We start from the raw sequence: 25,067 nt of genomic DNA, 5'->3' as shown, positions 1-25,067 counted from the left end.
TACCAGATAAAGAAATTTAAGGGAAGATTTGCAAGCTTGAGAGGGATAATAATAATTTTAAGCTAGAGTCAAGTTTGGAAAATTTCAATTGAGGCTCAAGATACACAATAGCGAGCATTTTTTCTCGTCAATTTTGTTCTTCCTTTTATTGGAAAGTCAACTATTTTTTCCATCTTAGAGTATCACTCCATCGCCAAACATCTTAGATGCAGGGGAAGCTGGCAATGATTAAGAAAGGCTGTAGGAAGAGATGCCTTCACCAACAGGTGAAGAATGCTAAACAGACATGGGCTTCTACAAAAAAAACAGAACTTTGTCTCATTTACTCTGGGCATATTGTCAGGAGAAGACCAGTCCCCAGACAAGGAGATCATGCTTGGTAAAATGGTGTGTGTGTGGGGGAGAGTAGGTCAGCAAAAAACAGGGGCCCTTAAAGCAATGTATTGACATAGGGGCTAGAACAATTGCTTTCAAGGTAACTACAGGCAATACCTAATTCTCTAGTGCATGGGGTCGTTACGAGTTGGAATGGACTCAGTGGCATCCAACATTGGTTAACTCCCAAGGCAGCGAAGGCATCTGCTCCCCTGCTGTAAGTAACTTCTTACCCAAGTTCTTCCACAAAGCACCAGCCAGTTGTGGCGCGAACTCATTTGACTCATGTACCTCACTAGAATGTGGGTGGTTTTTCCTAATCTACCTCTGAGAGCCTAAGCCAGACCCATAGGGAGAAGTGGATGGGGCGGAAAACACAGTTTCACCATCATTCCGTGGGACAATTAAAACAATGTGAGGGTGGCGTCCCTCAAAGGGTTTCTGTTTGCTGACATGGCAAGCTTTTAGTCAAGAGCTCAGGCAATCCATGGCCTGGACGGCCCACTCACCGGGGAAGGTGGGAATCAGGGACAGGATCCCGTCTCCTGCTGGTTTCTGTCGCACAGCTCCTTAGTGAAGGAGGGGAAATTTGTCTGCTTGGGTAGCAGGTAGTGTCAGTATGCTGCAAACTGAGCTTCCTCTATGTTAAAAGTAATTTCGCAACAGTAAGCAAAGCACTGCCTGTTCCCCACTAAGGGAGTCTGTGGTCTTCATTGTGATTGATTCACTGCCAGTTAGCTCCATGCCTCAGTTTTCTACCAGTGCATTGGGAGTAATAATCTCCTGGCAGTTATGTCCAGGGTATATCAATGAGATCCCGTTTACAAACATGTTGCTCTTACTAGAAAGAGGGTCTTGTATGACCTCAGGGTTTGTTTAAAATGACACGTTGACAAGTAGTTATTATACTCATTTATGTTTTGAAAGCTGTCATGTCAGTGTATTTTATTAACTTTTTATTATTATTAAATACGTTTATTGGGGCCTCTTACATCTCTTATCACAATCCATACATTCCTCCAGTGTGTCAAGCACATCTGCCATCATTTTCAAAGCATTCTCTTCCCACTTGAGCCCCTGATATCAGCTCTCCATTTCTTCCCTTTTCCTCCCCTGCCTACCCTCCCTCACCAACTCTTGATAAGTTATAGATTATTATCTTCATATCTTACATCATCCTCCGTTGCCCCTCACCCACTTTTCCATTGTCCGTCCCCATGAGAGGGGGTTATAGGTTGATCCTTGCGATCGATTCCCCCTCTCCCCCCCACCTTCATTCTATTAACTTTTATGGAATAATTGAATTCAAGATGAGAGATACTAAAAATTAGTTTTCTTTTGTAATTCGCAAAGTGACCTTCCCAAGTGTAAATTGGCATACGTTTTTTGAAAGGTGATAGCGAAAGACTTAAAACATGCACACTCTTTGAAGCAGGATTTATCCTGGGTGTGGCTCATTATAGGCGTCCTAGAATCGGAACATTTGGGCTGTCGAAGAAGTCATCATCCCCATCAATGCGGAATTTGCTATGTAAATCCTGCTTCATTCATATAAATTAGTATTCTGCGACCATTTGAAAGAAAAGATGGATATAAGTACATATATAATCTATGTTTATATAAAATCTTGCAAAAATATTGGAAAGCGTACATACGGAAATAGCTCCCACACCTTTTGGAGCTTTTGGGGAGGGAGGGTTTGTTTGTATTTCTGAAATAGAATAAGAATGTATTGGCTTTAGAACCAGGAAAAAAACAGTGAAGCTGTTGCCATTTCAGAAAACAGAGGTAAATCATTCCCAACTCTTCCATCCTCCTCTTGATTGCACATGCTCAGGGAAGAGTTACTCATTTGTACACACACCTCGGTTCTGTGCACCCGATCTGTAGCTCAGAGTTCTCCATCACACCCTCCTGGATCTCCTGGACCTGCCTTTCCCCGTCCTGCACTCTCTCTGCTCTCCAATCTTCGTCCTGCTTTGTCTTCTGCCAACATTCTGGGTTCCAGGCGCTACAAAGAAGACTCCCATCACAAGCCAACTCATACCACTGATTGTGGTTTCCATAGAGAGAGCATTGTTGCTTCCTTTGCTTGCCTTTGTGGATCTCAAAGTTGTTGCCACACGAGAAGGAGGTTGGAGCCTACAAACAAGAAGCCAGGGCCCGTTCAGAGCCAGTGTGGATAGTTTCCTTTGGCTCCTAGCTTGGCACATGCTGCCCAGGCTGGCTTCGCCCGGAGGCCCTTCTGGTTTGGCGACAGCTCCTTGCCATTCCCTGAGCCTCCTCAGGACCAGCTTGTGAGGCAGGGCTCCAAGTGGTAAAGGCACTTCTGACAGAAGGCAGGGGCTGCACTTGCAGGAGCTGGGTCTCGCTGCCCTCAGGGAGTGCCTCCTTTTCAGGGCAGAGGGGACCCAGAACACCCCTGGGCCTTCAAGCCCCCTTTTCAAATGGCTGGGAGAGCAGCAGCTCTCCCCCTGGAGGATTTCTCTGGCTCTCTCAGAGGTTGCTGCTTGATGTTCCAGTTTATATATTTTAAAGTCGCTCTTAAAGATAGGTTCCTGAAGATAACTTGCTGCTTTATTGTTTACCTCTGGTTGTTAATTTAGTGACTGAAGGGGGGAAATGGGGCCATTATGGAACAAAAAGCCTCTGCCTAACACAGATGTAATCATTCTCCCGCCCCAGAATGGCTCTGTCTGGAAGGGAGCCTCTCTGCAGTTACTCCTCTAGTTCAAAGAGAGCGCTCCATGGCGGGGAAGCCTGCAGACCCAGGTGCTAGCTCCATCATTGCCTCGGCTCCGGGATTTTATTTATTACTTGGCATAGAGTCGAGATATTTGTTTGGACATTAAATGGAAATAGAATATAAATATTACCTTCCTAATATCTGCGTTTCTTTTTTATTTCCAGTCAAAAATGACATCATGTCACACAGCCATTAAAAAAAGGAAATTAAAACCCCAGAAATATGCTAAAGTGCTGCTGCGTCCCTGAGCTGTAAAAGCAGGGGCCTCTGTACATGCCCGGCGCGGCCTCCCAAGTGCCTGGCCCGGGGAGCTTGGGAGCACAGCTCTCCAGCCTCCGGGGCCACTGTTTCCAGAGAGAAGTGCCCAAGAGGGGCCAGGCGGTGAAGGGACATTCTCTCTCAGGGCAGCATGACAGTCAACGGTCATTAGCAAGTGAGAGTGCATTTGCCTTTCTTGACAGGGTTTTAATTTGCAAAGAAATCCCTCTGAAGAGAATTCTCTGTTTTTGAGAAATGTATATCTTTAAAAAAAGAAAAGAGAGCAAGAAGAAATAAAATCCACAAGTTGGTGGGGGAGAATTCCGTGACCTTTTCAATCCATTTTTCCCACACACGTTTTTCAAGTGCACATTTTAATTAGAGCATGCTCAGTATTAGATGTTTTGAATTTGATATTGTATAGGGCATACAATCTTGTTGTACTATGATCTTTGTTTCTCTTTGCTTGCTTTTCATGTGGCGTTACACACTGCATGGATATTGGGATTTTGTGGCTCACACTTAGAGCTGCCCTGCCTCCATTGACACGCACGGAAAGGTCGCATACAGGCCGATTCCCTGTAAAAAGGGTTGGATTTCCTTGGAGTTGGAGGGTTGATATTGAGAAGGCACTCAATGGCATTTGTAAGCAGTCCCCAAAAGGCTAGAGGAAGTGACTTGATTTTTGTTTTAACTAATAAATGAATTTTTGCTTTTGAAAAGTACAGTGACATCCACACAAACTGGAAACGGTCAGCCCTGCCTTGTGGTTTATTTCCCTGGTGTGGCACATTTCCTGCTTTTGGTGTGGGTAGTCCGACCACATTTCCATGGTTTTCTCTGTATGGGCAGCCGGTTCCGCCTTACACAGGTTCTGACTATCACAAACTCTGTTGTCATTGCTTGGATTCCGAAATGCAATCTCCATGCACACAGCATGTGCTTGCGGCTGGTGTCATTCATTCCCCAGTGTCCTCGGGGGGGGGGGGGGTGAGCAGACCAAGTGAACATTCAGCTGAGCCATCTGCTCTGTTAGCTTTCCCTCCTGACCAGTGGGTACACTTGCTTTTGCTTTTCATTTGTTTATGGGAAAATTTTCAACTTTCATGATCATGTTTAGGGATCCCTGAGATATCTTAAGCTTCTTTAAGCATCTCCCTCAAGATTGCAGGGTCAACAGGGCGATGGCTTGCTGATCTACCAGAAATACCACAAGCAGATCCCTCTAACAAACAGAAAGCTACTCTCCCCACTCAGGAGGCTAGGTGTCAACTTTTGGGTGCCAGTGCAGGGGCAGGCGTTCTCCTCTGTTGGCTCTAGGGGAGGTCTGTGTCTTGTTCTGTCTGCTAGACTGGTGTCCTTGGAGATAGCCCTGTGTTTTGAGGCCCACCAGCCCATGGGGTTGGGAGCGTTTTCATAGGGTGCACGCAGCTCCCAGCCCTTCTTCCTGAGTGTTGAGTACAACCCCTCTCTGTGCAGTAACAGGGGTGAGTCCAGCACAAATGCGGGTTGAGAAGAATGTGACTTAAATGAGGGTATGTAGGGTGTGGCGTGAGTAAAAGTACATCTGACTCTCCCCTACTTGGAAAGCTGTGACTCAAGGTATATCCCACACTAATCTTGCCTCATTAATGTATAGAGATTAGGGTTCATAATACGTCACAATATTGATGATGATAAATTACATAAAACTACAATGTGGAGGAGAGCCATCCAATACTAGAAATTATGGCTTAAGCAAGTTAACACGTGTATTTTAGGTTCATAAGCCGATCGTTGACAGATGCCATCTTAAATCTAAATGTCTTTGGCTCTCCGACAGCCTGATCTCTTGTACATCCGTGTGTTCAGGTTGTTGTAGAGCAGTGGTTCTCAACCTTCCTCATGCCGCAACCCTTTCATGCAGTGCCTCATGTGGTGGTGACCCTGTAGGCAGATAGAGAGCAATGTCTCGGTTCCTGAGACCATTGAAAATATGGTCTTAGGCGACCTCGGTGATAGGGTCGTTCAACTTCCAGGTTGAGAACCACTGTAGAGTCTGATATAAGCATGAATGTGGCTGAATGGGAGTTGTGACCCATTCCCTGACTTAGGGAGGCAGAAGAATGAGTGTTGAGCAGAAGAGAAGTCTGTCTGTGAGATCCTGAGATGCTGTGCGACTCTACCGTCAAAGGACTTGGTCTGACCTTTTTGCAATGAATTGTACGTGCCTTGCAGCCAGTTTATTTTCGAAGACGTCTAGTGCTGTAAAGGGGCAAATTCCCACAAATGTCCCCAACCACATGGCAGGCAATAAAAATAGTCATTGAAGAAATGGATGATGTACTATCTCATGGAATTTTGCATCGGTCCTGCTTTTAAAATTGAGCCTTTTCTGACTTTGGATTATGATCTTTTTTCTCCCTAAACCTGAGTGTCCCTTTCCTAACTTGCAAAGCCTTTCCAGAGAGTGAGGGCTAGGTGATTGGAAGGAGGGGCCATCAGAACCACTCCCTCTTTCCCTTCTTTGGTCAATCTTCAGCTTCATGTGTTTTTCTTTTTTCAACCTGAGATGCCCATGTAATTATATACAATTATTTTCCCCTGTCCTTTTCTACCAGATTCACAAATTGTTTCAAGTTTTAGGGGGAACACAGATTAGTTCAATTTCTCCTGGTGCACCTCAGACCTATGCTTGAATACAATGAGGTCACTTTGTTGTAAGGGTTAACTTTATATTGCATTCTTGCAGAGTAGATGTATGTCCCTAAGGTACAGCTACCCCCACCAATGAAATAAATATACCATTCTTTATGGTTCCTCCACGTTACCCTCTCTGTTGATTTTCAGAGAGTTTATGAATAGTCATATATTTATACAACTGGCCAAAAGTACACTACTTATTTTTCTTATGGTCTCTAATAACCTATGCAAGGTTATTAAAGGACATACAAACCCCTTTTAAGGCTTAGTTTCTTATGTCATTACTTTATACAAGCAGGCCAAATTCCATCTCAGCAACAATCTCTTGCTCTTAACCTTTTCTCTGATTTTAAAAGTAATATATATTCCTTGTGGAAAGTTTGTAGAATGTACAGTGCACAGAGGAGGAAGAAAAGCACTGTGGGACTCACGACTTAGAAATAACCGCTCTTAGGCAATTTATGCACAGGTACATTTTCTTGATTCTCTGTGTGTTCATTAAGGAGGAAAGTAGAATTATGGGGCACATGCTTTTGTTAGGTGCCATTAAATTGATTTCAACTCATAGGAACCAAATATCTACTTCAGACGAGAACATGGCTTGGTGCTATGCCATCCTCACCATGTGATGTTTAGCCCATTCCCTCTTGGTGAAGGCCTTCCTCTCTTTTCCTTTTCCTGACTTTACTAAGCATCATGTCCTTTTGATTCCTCCTGAGAGCATGTTCAAACTTAGAGGAAGTCTTGCCATTCTAGCCTAAGGGGCTTTTGGGGTTAAACTTCTTAAGATAGGTGTGTTTACTTTCTTGGCAGCCCACGGTATTTTCAGTCGCCTTCACCAGCACCACCATTCAAAGGCTCTGCAGGCTCTCCTACTCATTGACCGGCTTTCACAAGCATGCGAGGTGATTAAAAATGCCATGGCTTGGGCAGGTGCTCCTCAGTCCTCAGAGTGACACCTTTTGCTCTTTAACACACTAAAACGGACGTTTGCAACACATTTGCCCAATGCAGCGTATGGTTTGACTTCAAGATTTTCTCCATTTTATCGTGCTGCTTCTTGGTCCAGTTGTGATGACATCTTTAAGAAGACAAAATCATTGTACATATGCTCCTGTAATTTGATCTTCTTTCTTTTTAATCCTAGCAAAACCTTGTATATCGATAAGAAAAACATTTTTATGACATTATTTTTGAAGATTCCATCATATCCCTGTCCATGGGCCTGGCTAAATTTAGGTCCACGTTCCACTTATGTTGTTTTCAAAGGCTTGGGGTTTGGTTTTAGTTTTTAAATCACACTCTTTAAAATATGGGACCTGAGTTTCTGAATATGGCTTATTTTTTCTTGCCACCAATGCAGTCACTTGTGAAATCATCAAACCACCATAGAAATGCTCAAAGCTCTCTGAATTGAAGATAGCGGCATTGGCGTGGCAGACCTTTAGTGCTTCCCTTGTCTATTTTTAACGAGATCATTCCATGGTGAATCCCAGGCCCTAGACTGAGGGCGTGCCATCATATTGTAAAGCATGAGCATGGAACACGTAAAAGCATGGGAAATAGCCGCAAACCCTTCGTCTTGCTGTCCGAACTCTCCTCTTTCACATACGATACTTCCCTGGAGTAGAAGCGTATGCTCCTTTTAAGAATGGCTTTAAAATGTCTAATTCGGTATCTCTTTGTAGCAGCGGAATGACTTCTATGGGAAGGCGTTTTAGACTTCCCAGCTCTGAGGCCCATGTGATACTTGCACTGATTCTTTTCATTGCTGATATTTGTCCGCCGTTCCGCTGCCAATTAACATGGGCGATCCAGGCAGAGAAACACACCTACTGCTCTGGTACCTCAGCCAGTCATTCATTTTATAACCCCGACTTTAAAAAATACAGTCTGAAGTTATTATGCAAACCATTGAAGGGATGGGCCAACAATCTGAATTTTGCTGGTGATTTAAATTTCAAAATAAAACCAAGAATTAGAATCTTTGGGATGCTGAATGATGCCGTCAGATATTAAAATGATGCACTTAATTGTCTTAGGCTGTTATTTATGGTTGCACATTTTTGCTGGCAATTAGCATTATGAGTGGGGAGGGAATATGATAAATAGCTTATAGCTGGGTTCTCCTTCTTGTCACTCTCATGCATTTCTTGATTAAACATCATGGGTTTTACGAGGAGCAGCTTCCCTACAGAAAGAGTTCTGTGGCTTTTTCTCTGCCAGCCTAATTTAAGGGGGAAAATAAAAATTCTTCTCAAGGGTTTAGAAAGTAATTCATAGAATGGGAGAAATAATAAATATTATGCTTTAACCCATATACTAGTACAGATAGAGAGATTCAGTACACTTGGGTGTAATTTTAGTTAATTTCCACAAGAGACAGGTTGAAAGTTTACTGTTTGGGGGGGGGGGGTGGCTAAATCTCCTATTTGCAGCAATGATTATACATTATCTTAAATGAAAATGCTACTCTATTAACAACTTCAATCAGCATTGCATTTGGGGAAAATCTTTTTAATATAAAGTTACCTGAAGTTCACTCTAACTTAAAATACACAAGTGAGGAAAAAGTACTTACTCTGTGTCTTTTGGAGGTGTAATTATGTAAAACAATGTACTTTTGTAAATGGATTTCTGGCCACTTTATGCAGCCTATTTTTTCCCTCTTCTTCCTTTTTTTCCCTTCCTTACATAAAAAGTAAGCACTGTCAATCAAGGAATTTTAAGGTTTATTTCCTCTTTAGAAATGATTGATAGCCTTTTAGATTTACAAGTTGACAAGTTAAAGGGTTCTATTGGTATAATTATGTACTAAATTCACAGTCTTTCAATTTAAATGTCCTTTTAAAACCACAAGATTATCATACCTGTATTTTGAAAAGTGGGCCAGTCAGTTTGGGTTGGTATACAAATTGCTTCCATTAGCCTTGGGACCTATTTGAATTTAATACAGTTTTTTAAAGTTAGTAGCAGTATGAATCTTACTTTTAAAATTTAGGTTAATGGAAATGCATTTTAAGTAAAGCATGTGGCAACTTGTTTTCTAATGTATAGATAAATGTCAGAATTACAAAGACAGTCTTTTTATTCCGTATGGAAGGAAATATGCGGTTGATTACTGGTTACACTAGAAAGAAAAGAAGGGCAGGGGCGGGGGGACTTAGGGAACCACTCACCCAACTACTGGGAGGAAATGGGAAATAAGGACAGGGGGACAGTAGGCACTGAAAATACTAGAACAATGTCCACTTTCCATTGTCTTTGATCGATGGGTGCACGGAACCAGGTAAAGTCTGTGTGAGCACCCCAAGCCCACCCTCTCCAGTAGCACTGGTTTGCTCTTCTAGTCTTTCTGAGAAAGGCTTTGGGAGGTTGCGCTGCTTTGCAGAGGCTGGTCCTTTTCCTGAAGTAATCGTGCTGTTGGCGCAGCAGTCATTGGGCTGTAAGGGTCTTGCATGAAGGATGTTTTTAACCTCTAGGTGTCCATTGAGGGAGAACTAGGCTTTCCTCACTGGAAGACCCATTCCTGCTGCCAGTACTCCGCTGCCCCTCGTCAAGGCAGATTACCCTAGTAAGCAAAGGCAAGCCTGGGCTTACTTGAAGCGTGCACTACTGGTCAGTACTCGAGCACAAGTAAGCTTTGTGCTCACCTTGCTTAGTGGGTAAGCCATCCCTGCCTCTCACCATACTATTTTAGGCTTCACTGCCTGAGAAGGCATTGCCATATTGTATCATGTATCAAGTTCCACAGGAGAGTTTGCAATTAAATACATGCTTTGAATGCCCCTGCTATTTACATCCTGTAGCTAGCTACCCTGGACCAACATGATCAAGTTGACCCTACCTTATGGTTATAGTGACCCCACAGATCTCCCATCAAATTCCATCACACTGTGTACTAGTACGGATGCAGGGAATGTAGGATCTTCCCAAAAGAACTGAGTTCAAGAGCTACTACTGATGGTGTAAAGGCCAAGTCATTCCTTGCCTTGGTAAATGGCAGAAGTAGGTGGTGAAAATGCCCAATAAAGGATTTTGTGTGAGCACTTTAGGATCTAATTCTTAAGTATCAGTTCAACTTTAGATGGCTTCAGTTATTTCTATACCAGCAGTGCTGCAAGTTGTGCTCTATGTTGTTTTTGAAAAATGTCCTAATTATTTGACTTCTTCCTTGCAGCGCTTAACGAGCCCACCATTGATTATGGCTTCCAGAGGCTACAGAAGGTCATTCCCCGGCACCCTGGTGACCCCGAGCGTTTGCCAAAGGTCAGGATACTTCCTATTGTGGTTGTTATCTCTGGAATTGTAAGACTGGGTGATTGCAGAAATGTCAATAGTTAAATGATAAGCCACTCATATTTTTGTGCTTTGTTTGATACTATGCGGCAAACAGTAAGAGGAGGTATTAGACAATGCTGTACTTTGTGTTACCTGCGTCATCCACGTCACCCTCCCAACAACCCTCTGTGAGATGTTGACTGCCACCATTTTAGTGAAGAAAACCAAGTGGAGAGAGATTTGGCCATTTGCCAACAGACATAAAGAGTATAAATTGCTAGACTGAGAGCCAAACCTATATCCTGGCTCCACAGCCTGAGATGTTCATGACTACATACTACCAATTCCCAAGACAAAAGAGCATGATGCTCTCTCTCCCCGCCTGCGGATCTGTTTTCACCCTCAGTGGTAGGAGAAAGCCAGACGTCAAAAGAAAGCCGATGGGTGGAGCTCATGACTAGGAACGAAAGCTGAGCCTGGTTCTTCCAGATATGATCCACCTAGTTGGGAAATATGGTACAGATATGTGCAATTTGCTTTTAGAAATTCAGGGCAGAAAAAAATATACAGACATATATATATATAACCTGTATATATTGGTATTTGTGTGTGCACGCGTATGTATGTGTGTGTGTGTGTGTGTGTGTGTGTGTGTATACACATACATATATTCTTCTTCAATACCAATGTGGAAAGCAGACACTAACTTGCATAGACATCTACTTTGCCCCTGTTATCAAGTTGGGAGTCTTGCCATCTTCATCACGGAAGAGCGTGGGTCCGGTGTTGGAGAGATCATCATACATAATTAATCATAAAAACAAACAAACAAATACTAACTGGCCCATTTAACCAAAGTGTGACAAAAGCCATTCAAGGACTCAGAGGACAGAAGAGGTAAATGCTACAGAGATTCCAACCACAGGGCTGGGTCAGTTGAGGACACTGAGGCAAGTTAGAACTGTTGTTCATGGGCAGCAATTGAAATGTCATTGAGCAGGAAAAAGTAGTCTAAAGTAAGAGAATAGTTGAGAGGACCTTTACCTGCCACTGTAAGACCAGGGCCATGCCACTTTTAGACCTCTTGATCCTCATGAAGCACTTTCTAGCCCAGCCAACCTCCTGGGAGGATTTATACATCAAACCGCACCTGTGAGCCGGCTGCATTTGTAGGCAGAGCAACCTGCCTTTGTGCAGACACAGGACACTCTGTTGGGAGTGTTGCTCCCTGCCAGAGGAGAGGAAGCATGTGGCTCAGCAAGGCTATCAGTCTTCCACCTGGGCCTCTGGAAAGACCACCCAGCCTTGAGTCTCCTCCTTGTGCTTCTCAGAAGAGCCTCACGTTGACGAAGCACAGGTCACCTTGGTGAGACCGCATTGGAAGCATTTCATCTGAGGAGGAAATCGCATAATATCGCAATGTGTTCACAGCCCCATCCTTGGAAAGAGCCTGTAACTGAAAGGCCCTGCGTCCTGTCCCAGCCTGCATTCTTCTCGGTGATCAATTAAATAATCTGATGATATAACGAGGCAGTCTCCTTCCTTAGCAGGGCACGGTATGGAAGGACTTGACTTTATGCCTGTTCAGTTCCTCATGTTGTGGTGACACCCCCCCACCCCCGGCCCTAAAATTATTTCCATTACTGCTTTATAACTGTGAATTTGCTACTGTTATGAATCAGGCAATCCCTGTGAAAGGGTCATTCAACCCCCAAAGGGGTCGCGACCCACAGGTTGAGAACCGCTGTGCTAGATTTTCCAGTAGTTTCTCCACTGGCTCTGTCTTCACTGTACCAATAGCCCTGGACACCTCCCGAGTCTTCTGGAGGAGTTGTGGACAAGGGCTGGAGAGTTTGATTAGGCCGCGTGGGGGCTCTGAGTCCTACCACTTCCTAGCTGTGCAACCCGACTGAAAGTTCTTTATCTCTCTGTGCCTCGGTTTTCTTCTGTCTTGAATGGGGACAGGATCATTCCTACATCATCAGCTCGTTAATTTTATCCCTTATGTAGCACTCAACAAAAGGAAGCAATCACTATTGGGTAATTAAGTGAGCTGAGACTGCCTGCGGACAGTTCTTCCATCCTGTACCTACAGAGGAGAACATATTGTACTTCGGTGGTCGAGTGTGTAGTTTGTATCCTGTGCCTTAGTGTCTTCATCTATAAGATGGGAACAATAGTAGTGTGTCTGTCATAGGGACAGTGTAAAGGTAAAACACAAGAATCTTCTGTGTGACGTTGGCACAGCCCAGAGCTTCCATCTATAAATATTTATTGAAAAATCGAAGACAATCTGGCTTCATGGCTGAGATCTAAAACATTCAGCCAGTAGTTTCTTTAATTCATAAACAAAAGGAAAGAACTTGGAACGTAAGGTGGAGTGGTGGGTATTTATTTTTTAAATCATCACTACGGTTGCATGCCATGTTCAGAAATATTGGAAAAATAGGAAAGACATGTGTCACTTTGTCCCTGGTCGCCTGGTAGTGAAATTCCCAGACCCTTTTCCTGGATTTGGGGCAAGTAATCAGGGACACAATGGGTTTGTGTGCTAAGGAAACACTCCGCTGCCTGCATCTGAGCTGCTTGGCCATCCAAGGGCTTTGCTAGGAGCCCACCCCAGGAAGCTCTAGTGTGACTCAACTCTGAGAGGTTGTCCTCTTGGCTCTGAACGTGAAGGTGGAGCAGGAGTTCAAGGGCAGGGTCAGGAAGTAGCGGATGGAGCCAGCACGAGGTATTCCTGTGGACTTGAGAGATTTATACTCCGGCTGTCCATTGTTAAGTGGATGAAAAGGGACTCCGCCTTCCTTAGAATCATGGTCAGCGTTTGTCCAACAGGAGTGTTGCAGTGAGCCGTGGACCACACACCTTAAAAAACAAACCCCACTTTATCAAACCCATGTGTTTGTGAGTAGACAAAACTGGATTCATACAACTACCCACACATTCTGTCAAATGAAACTGCTCCAAAGACCAAGCAGACAGCTTTCCACAAGAATGAGCCTTTGTATCCTGCCTTGTGCCTTTTCAAAGAACTTGCCTGCAGCTCTGTTTTACTACAGCCCGGCTTCCCAGGCTTGCAGCTACACTGGGAAATAGGCTTCAATCCCACTGGGGAGATGGAGGCAAGCAGGATCCTTCTCCAGAAACCAGTCTGCCCCAAGCCACCCTTAGTGAGACTCCCTCTCCACAGAGACGCTAGAGTTTGGTGAATCCCAGTTTTTAATTTTTTGGTTGTTATTGCTCTTTCCTGTTCCATATGCACACTGGGAAGGGCAGGCCAAGATTTTAAAATCACAACATTCCGTTCTGTTTTATACAGACCTGCCACCTCTCAGGAGCCCTGCAGGAGGGAGAGGAACATGTGACTGACTTTGGGGTAAAGGTTGAGTTCTCTTCTGACATAGACATCTGGTGGGGGCTGGGAGTGGAGTCCACTCAGTACAAAACTCAGATGCTGAGTAACATGGTGCAGTCCATAAACTTGCTGGCAGAGGGGCCTTTCAGTTCTGAAGGCCAGGGGTGTTTCCACCCGTGTTCAGTTGTCCTCAGGAGTGGTCGGTGAGGGCTGACCCAGAGCTTAGCTGGTGCTCTCTGTTAGCTGTGAATCTCAGGATATGAAATGAAATTTAATTCATGCCCACTGGGTGCCCCCACCGTGGTCTACGAAGATTGTCTTTCTTTAAAAAAAATTTTTATTGTGGTAGTATTACACAACCAAACATTTGGCATTTTAACTATTTGGGAATGTACAGTGGTTCAAAGCCATTAATTAAATGCACCGGGTGCAGCATCATTTCCAAATGAAGTTCACCCCCCAAATGATGGACACACAGTACCCATTGAACAGGAACTCTCCATCCCCCTCTCTCCTCAGTCTCTGTCCCCCCCAACTATGAATTGACCATGCCTATTCCAGCTACTTGTGTGCCCTCATACAACATATGCCCCATAGTGACTCACTCAGCATACGCTTTCAAGGTTTACCTATGTCGGTGGAGGAGGCTTCATACTCATCTCTTGATGGGCACAGGGTGGTCCCACCTTTTTTTTTTTGGTCTAAGTTCCTGAATTCCACGGAGTCCAAGAGAATGGGCTCTCAGGTCAAACAGATGGAATTGGAAGGCCAACTGGCCCACTTGGTTCAAAATAAAACCACCAAACTCATGGCCGTCTCGTCAGGTGTGATTCGTAGCAAGCCCGTGTGTTCCAGTCTGGCTGCTCCAGGAGGTTATCTTGGCTGGGCTCTTGCCCGAAATAGCAGGTCTTTCTTTCCTGGTACCACTGGAAACAGGGTCGGGGTTGAGGATGGTTTGGATTCACCACCCTTTAGGTTGGTGGTTGGTTGAGTGAAAACTGTTGGTGCCCATGACTTAGCCTAATTGAGCCATCCTTTCCCTTTGTGAAAGCCCCCGCCACCCAGAATGGCTGTTAGGAATTGGTGAGATTATTTACACAAGCAAATAGCAAGCCATCTGGGAAGGGTGGCCTGTCATCCTTTGCCCCGAGCAGTGGTTCGTGCCTCACCACTTCACAGAGGAGCCCTCTCATCCATGAGAGACCTAGTGATGTGCTTGGACTTCTTGATCAGCAAGTGGAAAAACCAAGATTCAAACCTGCATCCTCTGACTTGATGACCTCTTCTTTCTGCCTTTTCCCTCTCCTGATCTGCACACCCTGCCAGTCTGCCCCGCGGGCCTTCGTTTCTCTCTCCTTCACTTACCCCTAGCTGCTACCCCACTGAAACTCTCACCAGCTTTCTGTCAACTCCCCAATAAGAGGGGGTCACCTGGGGACCTCCAAAGGGCAAATGGTCTTATCCACAGCCAGTCCCTCTTTTAGAGAAAACAAAGCAGTTTGAGAAAAGTAACAAAGGCTGCATTTGTGTATTTTGCTTTATGGAGCTGAAAATATCTGGCAAATTGATCCAGTGGGAGTAATAAATACACATTACTTTATCTTGTTCTTCATGTCCTATACCCCTGAGCCTTGATAGAACAACACCACTTAATAGACTTAAAAAAGAGTAATTACACTCATTGGTTGTGTGATTTTTCAGCCCTCCCAGCCCTGCCTGACCTTCTAATTTAGCTCACCGTGTCTAACTAATGCATTTATATTCATCTTTTATGAAGCATGTATAGTACAGGATTGACTTCAGAGTCTTTTTCAAGCTGTCCTCCCAGGTTTCCAATCTGGTTAGGAATAAGGAGAGAAGGCGCCGCCGGTCTCGGCGCTCCGTACGTCTGCGCGTATAGATGACGCACATACATGGCTCAGTGCATTTCCTTTCCTTTATGAAACATAATAAAAACTATTTATTACATTTTTACTTTAAAGCTTTTATACATTCCAGCATTATTTACAGCTAAACATGCAGGCAAAAGATACAAGTGTTTTTAAAATGATTACTGTTAATGTTTCTGCTTGTCAGAAGTGCTTAAATTTTCCTGCACTTTGTCTAAAAACTTAGTACTGTTGCCTTTTAAGAACAACACATTTAAAAGATCTTGCAAGTCAGATTTGCAAACACTGCTGACAGTTTGTGATGAATGATATTGCAAAATTTGCAAGATGTTTGTCATTTCGCACAGTCGACATATAAGGAACGGATTAAGAAATGTGAACCCCCTATGGAAAACAACCATCCCAAACAAACCTCAACCAAACCTTGAACCCAGAGAGCACACCCGAATCTCTCGCCCAGGTTTTTTTTTTTTTTTTTTTCCTGCCAGCTTCCCACTCAGCCTGTGGAACCCAATTGTTCTCAGTGCATTTTCTCTCACCATATGGCCTCCTCATTACCATACACTGAGAGTCCATATGGGAAACTTGTGAAATGAACTGTATTCATTTTAACTGCCAGATGAGCAGCCTTTTGCTTTGCAAGCTTAGCTTAAGTCATCTGCTGTCTTCGTGTTGTTATGGCAACACGGCACCAATAAAAAATTCTAATCTACTGTAAGTGATCACAGTATTTTAAGTGCTTGCCTGTAACTGCCCTCAACGGGGAGGAGGGCGGGGAGGGGGAGCCCCTATTTGTTCAAGGAGCAGAGGGTTCATTCCAGCAGGTGTCAGCGAGGAAGCTGGTGAGATGAAGGTGGAGGTATTGGTGGGGCTGGGTGGTAGATGTGGATTGGAGGGGGCCGGATTACAGAGAGGTCGGTTTGTCACCAAGAGGATTATAACTCATTCCTTTTACCTTACAATCTGTAGAGAGGACAGCACATGAGAGGGATGGGTTTTATGGGGGGTGGGGGGTTCTGTATTGTTGTGAGGCTGAATTCTAGGAGAGACAGGTTGTAGGGAGCTGGGTTGGAATGTGTGTGTGTGGGGGGCTCTTAGAATGGGTGGGTTTATAGCTGAGGGATGGGTCCTAAGGGGAATGGCTTCTAGGCGGTCCAGATTATAGAGGGTGGGGGCTAGAGTGGGTGGATTGTTAGAGAGCAGGGTTACTGGAAACATAAGCTGTAGGAGGATGGATTTCAGGGGGTTCCATTTTAGGTAGATAAATTGGAGACCCTTTGAGTAGGTCTAAAAAAATCACTGCCTGTCAGAAACCATAGTTGGTCTGGAAGACATATTGCCACGGCAGGGCTGTGCAGCCGCAGAACATACCCGAGGCCCTGAGTTACAGAGGCAGCAAACCCCGAGCGGAGTTTCTCCTTCCTTGGCATGCAGAAATCTCTGTCTCATGAAGCCGCACTTCCTGCACATGGGAATTAGTCATTTCAAAGACCGTACTAATTAAGAGTGCCTTAAAGTAATGGAAGTAGGCAGCAACATCCTTAAATATAAATCATTTTCACCTCCACCGGCCACATGATATGTTGTATCTCTGTCCCTCGGTCTGTATTGAAAGCGAATGTTTATAGTCTCAGTTCATCAGTTCACATTAGCCTCATGCTGAATATTTAAACACAGAACAATTTGAACACACCATGAAGGAAGACAGTGACTGCACTTTCATTTGGAACAGCCAGGGCTCATCTAATAATAATTTAGTAAATCAGCCATTTAGTGGCTCGGTTGTGCACTGCATTGTGCCAAGTATTATTCAGTTCAACTGTACACTAGCAAAATTGAAATTCAGGCTCCAGTCTCAGGCGCTATATCTGCTCCACAGAGAGGCGAGAGCCGCGCCCCCAAACCGCCCTCCCTAAACGCGCTGGTGTTTAGTGATTTATCATAAATACAGAGCTGGGGCAAAATAAAACCGGTGTTGGCGGCATACAATGTATTCTAATTATGCTGTTCTTGTTCTAGTCTTTGTGCAAAGACGATGAGCAATTCAAAACCTACAGTTGCATCCGTGAAAATACAAATAAGAAATCTTTGCACAACGACCTTGCCTGGTGTAGCAGCAAAGAGGGATGGCCAAGCTTTCAGGAAGGGGAAAGGCGGGCTCAGCACCCCTGTCCCCCAGGCTGGAACCCTCGTGCTCTCACTTGCTCTCAGAGTGGTTTCCCTTTGTTTTTAATTGACAGGAACTCTATTAACATTATCTCCAGATACAAGCGCGCCCCTCCTCAACCAAAAGCACAGAAACAAAGGCAAGGATACATATATAAACATACACATATGTAGAAACTTTTAGGGGAAAAAATATTTGCCCAGGAAAGAATTTGTCTTTGCCTTCTCTTGTCAAAGACACAAACTCTGGAATTCGACTCCCCCCACCCCACCCCCACCCACCGCCTCCCTTTTCCCCTACAGAGAGCCAGTAAGGAAATCTCATCTCTCCTTTTTTGATCATTTGTTCATTTGTGGGGGGGAAGGGGTGTTTGGTCAGTAGGTGGTGTTGCTGGGTGGCATCAAGTCAATTTTGAATGTACAGGGACCCCCGTGTGACAGAGGAGCACTGCACCACAGGGGTTCCAGGCTGAGAAGTTCATGGCAGCAGACAACCAGGGCTGTCATTCATGGTGTCCTTGGGTGGGTTTTAACTGCCAACCTCTGGTTTCGCAGCCGTGCATGTAACCATTGTGCCGCCAGGGCGAGGCACAGATTTTTTTTTCCAGGTGAAAAGAGCATTAGCTTCATGAGCAGATCTAGGACCCTTCTCTCCCCCTCTCCCAATCATATAATTCTCACTTCTTTAGATCACTAGCTCCATCTTTAACTGACTGCTTTTGGCAGTAAATCATTCTGTCATCCTTGCATCATGTCTGTTTTATGGATGAGAAGATTGAGGCTCAAGAGAGGTCAGGCAAACTGCTCTCGTGCACGCATCCAGTAAATGGAGGTTTCACCTCACCATGCTTCCTCAAGATGACCCCCGTTTGCAAATAAGATGAAATCTCAGGGAGGCATATACTCTGTGTTGGCTGTAAAACTATTTTTAATCTGCTGAAGTTCTCTGGATAATAAGTGGGACGCATCAATCTTATTGTTAGTGTTGTTTGATCAACACCAACTAGATGTGTCAGGCACCATATTAAGCACTTCCCACGCACCCCCTCCTTTAAGGCACCGCAGCAAGGACTGAACCTAATGCTGTCTTTCTTAGACAGGGAAGCAGAGTCATGCTACCAAGAGTCAGAGATCTGGGCCAAAGCGATTGAGTTCAGCCAGGGTCCCTCCGTACTGCCCCCAGAATGAAGAAAAAACAGAACTTGAAGAACAAAGGCAATTCTGCCAGGAGCTGGCCGGGGAGGGGGGCACATTGGTGGAGTCTGAGGTTGGCTCACAAATGGCTGGGCTTGGTGAAGGCGGCAGCAAGGATTTCAAACACCACCCACAAACCCCGGGGGGGGGGGGGACAGTCCCTCTCGAGTGGGGGAGTCATTGCGCTAGCTTTGTTCTAACAGCTACTCCAAGAGTGGAGTTCACGAGCCCTCTCTTCTTCTTTGGGATTGAGCCCTCGGTGAGGAAGATTAGGGCGAACCTTCTTCATATCACACTCTCGGGCAAGGGCATTGAGAAGAATTGCTCATGAGTCCAAAGAGAAGTACTGGGAACAAAGGGTGGGGATTCATTCCTACTTTTCCAATCATCCAACTACCTTTCCTGGTAGCCTGAAACCCTTAGGACCAGGGATCCTGGGAGGTCTTCAGCCTCTGCTCACTGGTACAAACCCTCAGTAACCCCTCAATTAAGCACCGCAGTGATAAGTATATGGTCCTGCAGTCTCCAGGCGGTAGGTTTTCATTGCAGTTTTTGGCTCAGGACCATCTGAAAAACCTGGGGAGTCGTCTTTCGCAGATACTGTTCATCTGGAGATACATATAATAATGGATGATGCTCTACCACCTTAGGGACAAAAGCAAGTTCTCTTTCTGACTCCTTTAGCTAGCCTCTCCAGCTCCAGCAGGGGCACACATCGCACACTCAAACTCAACTATGTGGGCTTGTCCCCAGACGTCAGTGTATACGGGCATTGGTTTGCACACACAAGGCGCCCTGGTGGCACGACAACTAGGTGCATGGCTGCTACCTGAAAAGTTGGTCCTTTGAACACACACATTGGTTCCGCAGGATAAAGACTTGACTATCTGTTTATGTAAGGTGGACACCCAAGAAAATCCTAAGAGCCGAATCAACTCTTAACAAAACACCCCCCCCACACACACACACGAGGGGGCTTGAAAAAGCTCACAGAAAATTCTACCTTTCAGTTTCCTTTTTTCTCAAACTTTCTTTCTGAAGCCCCCTCAGACGGTCCCTTCTGTCTGACAAATAAATCTCCTCATCTACCCAGGTTCCTTGTTCTTCCATATTAACCGTTGCCCTGCCTTGCCCCAGGGAAAGGGAGACTCGGCCCAAAGGCACAGAGGACCACAAGCAATTTGGGGCCTTTGTGTTCCTACAGGCTGTGGCCCAGGCAACTTGAAAGATGTTCAGGATAATTTTGACTGTCGGCAGGTTTTGTTTCATGTGCTGACTTCACAATCTCACCCTGGAAAAGACACCTCTGTCCATAGCCTGCTCTTTAAGCAGAGACTTTTATCCTGATCAGAAAGTCGATTTCCAAGGCCACTCAGCAGGACCTAACCTGGAGCCTCGGCCTTCAAGCAGTACAATGAATTGGAATAAGAAGAGCCAGCCGCAGGCGAGCAAGTTCAGCTCAGTACCTCTGTGCAGGTCAGCGTCACGAGGGTGCAGACACCTTTTTTTCACTGTGTTTATAGCGGGAAGCACTCCAGGCTCCCATTCACCAATTACCATGGCACCGTGGAGAAGCCCATGCCAGCAGACCAAAAGAGCAGGAGAAAGCCATTGTCCTAACTTTTCTCAGGAATACCTGGTTTCACAATTTACACTTAACTGCTGACACTTGAAAAGGGGAACATTTTGGTAAAATGAATCAAGCTGTAATGTTTCTTTTATGAGATCCCTCGCAGGAAAGGGAGACCTGGCACCTCGTGGAGACCAAGCTTAGTTATCCATCATAGTACAGTCAGGTGTCCCAGCCAGCTTCTCAGAGGTCATGCGATCGAACCAACAGCTCTTACAACTATGTTATTGCTTACGGACCAGTAATTGAGGCACCAGATAAAAATTACCTGGTCTAATAGGCAGCGAACAATTTTCACTCAATAAAATTATAAGCCAAATCATTCATTTCATAAACACTCTGGTTAATTTATTTGTTGACCTTTTAATATCCATAGCTCTTCAATGGTATTAACTGCAAGTCAGACAAAATCTCCTGTTCATTTCACTTCCATTGATTTTTTTTTTCCTCCATTGAGGCAATAACAGCTGCTTCAAAACAGCCTTTTCTTCCCACTGTAAAAGTCGATCCTGGACGTTAGTATGTCTTCCGGTTGATAGAGCCGCGTTATCTTACAACCTGCTTTAATTCCCCACAATCTAGAAGGTTCCTCTACGTTTGAAGCAAAGGCAAAGCTTCGTGGTGTGGTTGCAGCCGAGACTGGATGGGGAGTCAGAAACACGCGCGTGAGAAGCAAGAGGGCTCAAGTGAACATAAAATCAACTTTAAAACTAGACAATTTAAAATTCAGGAGCCCTTCCCCCACTCCTTGTCCACACTAGGACCACCTCTCACACACAGAGACGGTTCTCTCTTGGCCACCGTGCTTTGGGAACGGTGGAAGCTTTCACCATATTTCATTTCTTTGTTGGTGGAAATCCCTGCCGATTCTGATAGTGGTTTGCATATTATTTTTCTTTAAGGACTGTGAGCAGCGCACATGTGCTGGACTACCCTGTAGGGTAGCGACAGCTGACGCTGAAGCCCCTTATACGATAAAGTACTATGAAGGCTTTAGAAGGCAGGGCTGTAAAATCGAATTGCTATGCGTTTGGCATTTTATGCCTCCCTCGAAATAACTGCCTGCTACCTACACCTCATCTCGTCTCCTCCTTTCCATTTCCATTTAGTCTAAAGTGGTCCTCTGCCTTAATGAGAATGTCCCTTTCACCAGAGCCATGTGTCACCGGACCCATGCTGAGGCATGCGACTCTTCTCAGGCAGAGGGCTCCAGAGGAAAGGGTGACACTCACGGCTTCGAATGATCTCGGGTGCTCCCACTCTTGAGGAGTCCCTGACCAGAACACGGAGACACCCGAGGAGCGTCTCTGAGGATCAGAAACTAAACAGCGCTCAAATGTCATTTTGGTTTGTTTTACTCCTTCGCTGGCTGCCCTCATTATACTGATTTTGCAGAATTCAAAGTCTGCCATTGTGGAATTTTCCATTTGGCTAAATAAACATGAAGGAAGTTGGGAGATCGAATAACCCTCCACAGAAATGCATCTCAGGACAGCTAGTATTTATTGCAGTGTGCTCTCAGCTCTGTGGGAAATGGGCTATAAGGAGCTTCCAATCCATTTTTTCTCCAGGCTTTCCTATTGGGAGTGTCCCCTGGGTTTTCAGAGGCAAAAGGGGAGAGAACCAGCACTTACAAACTCATGGGCTGAAGGTACTATTCAAACCCTGCACTGGACCGAACCCCTGGGCCCTCAGTGAATGACCGAGAGGGGAAGTGGGTGGACTCCGTGCTGATGCCATTGAGCCAAATCAGGAGTGATTCTGCTAGTCCACTTCATTTCATGCTGTTGACATTTGATCCTCTGTCCCCGGGATCCCCTGGGAAGACACAACAGATTGGCGATAAATGGGTGCCAGGGACATTTTCAGTGACAGCCAACACTTGCACTTCTTTCTCAGGTAGCACCCAATTCCATTCAACTGCTATCATCAATGCCCGTAGCTTAGCTTTTGTTTTCGTCTACAGTATTGAGAACATTATTTCCCAGCTGAGAAAGCACGTGGCCACACTCAGATTACTTTCCCAAATTACGGCAGCACCCATGGGCCTGGATTCTAGGAAGGGGGAAGTGTGTGTGTGTGTGTGTGGGGGGTGTCATCCTAGAGTCCCCAAAATATTGGTAAATGTTCAATTGGTGCTATGATCTGGCTTATAAATGATAAGAAAGAAAGACAACTAAGATATTGACCTGGGTTTTAAGTTGTCCCCAGAATTGGACAATTACAAAACTTCCTTCCTAGAAGATAAAAAGGTGGCTTATGCATATTTACTGACTTGTACCACATTTGAGGTCAGATACTAAAGAGGACTCCCATGGAAGGCGAACAACCCTAAGTGATTTAACTGTCCTGAAACAGAAGGCACGGTGAGGGGACCTGTTTAGGTATTAGACACGATACTCCTGAGTCCCAATGTGCCTTGCTGTGTATATATAAAGCTGAAGTGTGTGTAAAGGGCCTAAGTGAATTAATAAAAGATTGTTGTGTACCAGGACCAGCCTCATGTTGCTAGCAGCTTATAGCTTGAGATAATGTCTATACTAGGCATGATTCATTATATTAATCACAAAAGTAACATGTAAGCACAAGCCAGCAGGAGGGAAAGAACAAATTCATATTTTTTAAAAAGCGGCATTAAAAAAATAACCATAGTGATAAAAAATGTGACCTTTGGGAATTTATATATTGGATTAAAAAGTCTGGAGCCAAACAGAACACCAAATTTAAGTTGTTTGCTTTTCTAGGCCATGCCAAATATCGGCCTTTGTCATTTCATGCATATAAATTAAGCCTGCACTTTTGAGAGCCCGTAACTCTATCTCAGAATAAACCCTTCAACAAGAACTTCTCAAGGTGTGGGGGACGAGGGCCCTGGTGCTGGGAGATTGAAGCATGCCCAGGGCCTCAGAGAGTCCCCGGTCCAGTTGTGCACGGTTGGGATTAACTTGCTTCAGATTAAAACACAATGCCCTGACGGTATCTACTTCCATGCTCTGCTGGGCAGGACGGGGCATCAGCACTCTTTTGGAGGGAGTGATGAGGATTAGGAAATGGGGTATCAGTAGGAGGCAGAATTAGTTCAGGTCGAATCGTGTAATACTCAAGAGTGCAAGGTCCGTTGTCTAACGGGCTTGGTTTGAATCCTTGTTCAGCCGCTCCTCCGTCACATGAACCAACCAATGATTAGGAAAAGTTAGCTACTCTGTTTGAGTCTCAGTTTCTCCACTGACCAAATGCCGGTGTGATCTTTACCTTAACAGATTCTTGTAGGATGGAATGAGTTCATGTAGGAAACTTTTCATACATGGCGGCTGGTTTTTAATTTTTATTTTTTAATTGTATCACCATCACCGCCACCCATGACCAGGTTTGTAAGGATGGGGTGGCTCGGTAAATGGATACAGATTGAAGCCAACATTCTGATGGAAGGGAAGACAACAGGAAGGCAGAGATGGGAAGAAGTCAAAGGTTTTCCTTGAAGGGGAAGGAGACTTTTACTGAATCAGAATAACAGAAAGCAGTTGTTCAGATGTGGCAGGGAGAGGATCGGGCTAGCGGGTGGTCATCACCTGTGACGGCTTGAGAAGGAGCCCAGGTGGCACCTCAGTGAAGTAGTTGGTTGCTGCCCAATAGACTGGCGACTCAAGCCCACTCGGTAGTAGTTTCTCGGGACAATGATCTGATGATCAGGTCTTATAAACAGCACCATGCAGAAAACTTGATAGAGCTCTTCTGCTCTGTCAGATGGGGTTGCTTCGAGTTGGAATGGACATGAGAAACACCCCACAGCAATGACAGAACGTAAGACCCTCTGCAAGCTCAGACCGCTCTTTGCTGGGCAGATACAAGCGTGAAACGTCCAGAGGAGCAATATCCATGTGTAACTATGAGGGCAATAAGACGCTCCAAAGCAAGCACTACTTGCTAATTGAACGGGTTGCTGCTAAGTAGGGAAAACTGATTCTTCTTGTTGTAGCTGTAGACCTTTCAGATTTTTTTTAAAATGATAGTGGTTCCAAAGCCCAAGTGAAACCAGGAAGCATTACAATTGGACCGTTTCTAGAACCCTCTTTGAGAGCCGCTTTGTTTCTGTAGATTCTTCATGGATTGAGTGCAGCTCAGCCGCTTCTTTCTCTGCAGACGCCCACTCACTCCCGGCATCAGGGGATGGCCGTGGCACAGCATGAAAAGCTGCATTTCCATTGTGAGAAGAAACAGGTGGAATGTTGTGGTTGCTTTCTCAGGCGCACACATTTTCTGTCTCTTTAAGAGAGAAGGAAGTCAAGGTCATGAAAAGCAAAACATGGTCTTGATTCAGGATGTGGACTGGAAAGCAGGCATTCAGGTTATTAGGAGAGGCTGACACATCTCAGTAGTTAGGTTACTGGTATTTGTCTTTTCAACACCCAAATGGAATATAGATAGATAGATTTTAAAATGCAAGGATAGGATTAGTTATCTTGGCAGCGTATAATCTCTACCCTCATT

The 25,067-nt window shown here is 44.9% G+C and overlaps 1 protein-coding gene across 6 annotated transcripts in view; it reads left to right on the top strand.

Annotated features, from left to right (window-relative positions):
• Positions 1 to 25,067, top strand: part of EBF1 (EBF transcription factor 1) — a 470,411-nt gene that overhangs the window by 422,732 nt on the left and 22,612 nt on the right. For all 6 annotated transcript variants that reach the window (XM_075541905.1, XM_075541904.1, XM_075541903.1 and 3 more), the window contains exon 11: positions 10,242 to 10,330. In XM_075541905.1, coding sequence (XP_075398020.1) covers positions 10,242 to 10,330 — 89 coding nt within the window. The remainder of the gene's footprint in view (positions 1 to 10,241; positions 10,331 to 25,067) is intronic.

The sequence above is a fragment of the Tenrec ecaudatus genome, chromosome 2 (genome assembly GCF_050624435.1).
Source record: "Tenrec ecaudatus isolate mTenEca1 chromosome 2, mTenEca1.hap1, whole genome shotgun sequence".
NCBI lineage: Eukaryota > Metazoa > Chordata > Mammalia > Afrosoricida > Tenrecidae > Tenrec > Tenrec ecaudatus.
The sequence above is the reverse complement of the archived record's forward strand: the minus strand, read 5'-3'. Positions and strand labels throughout refer to the sequence as shown.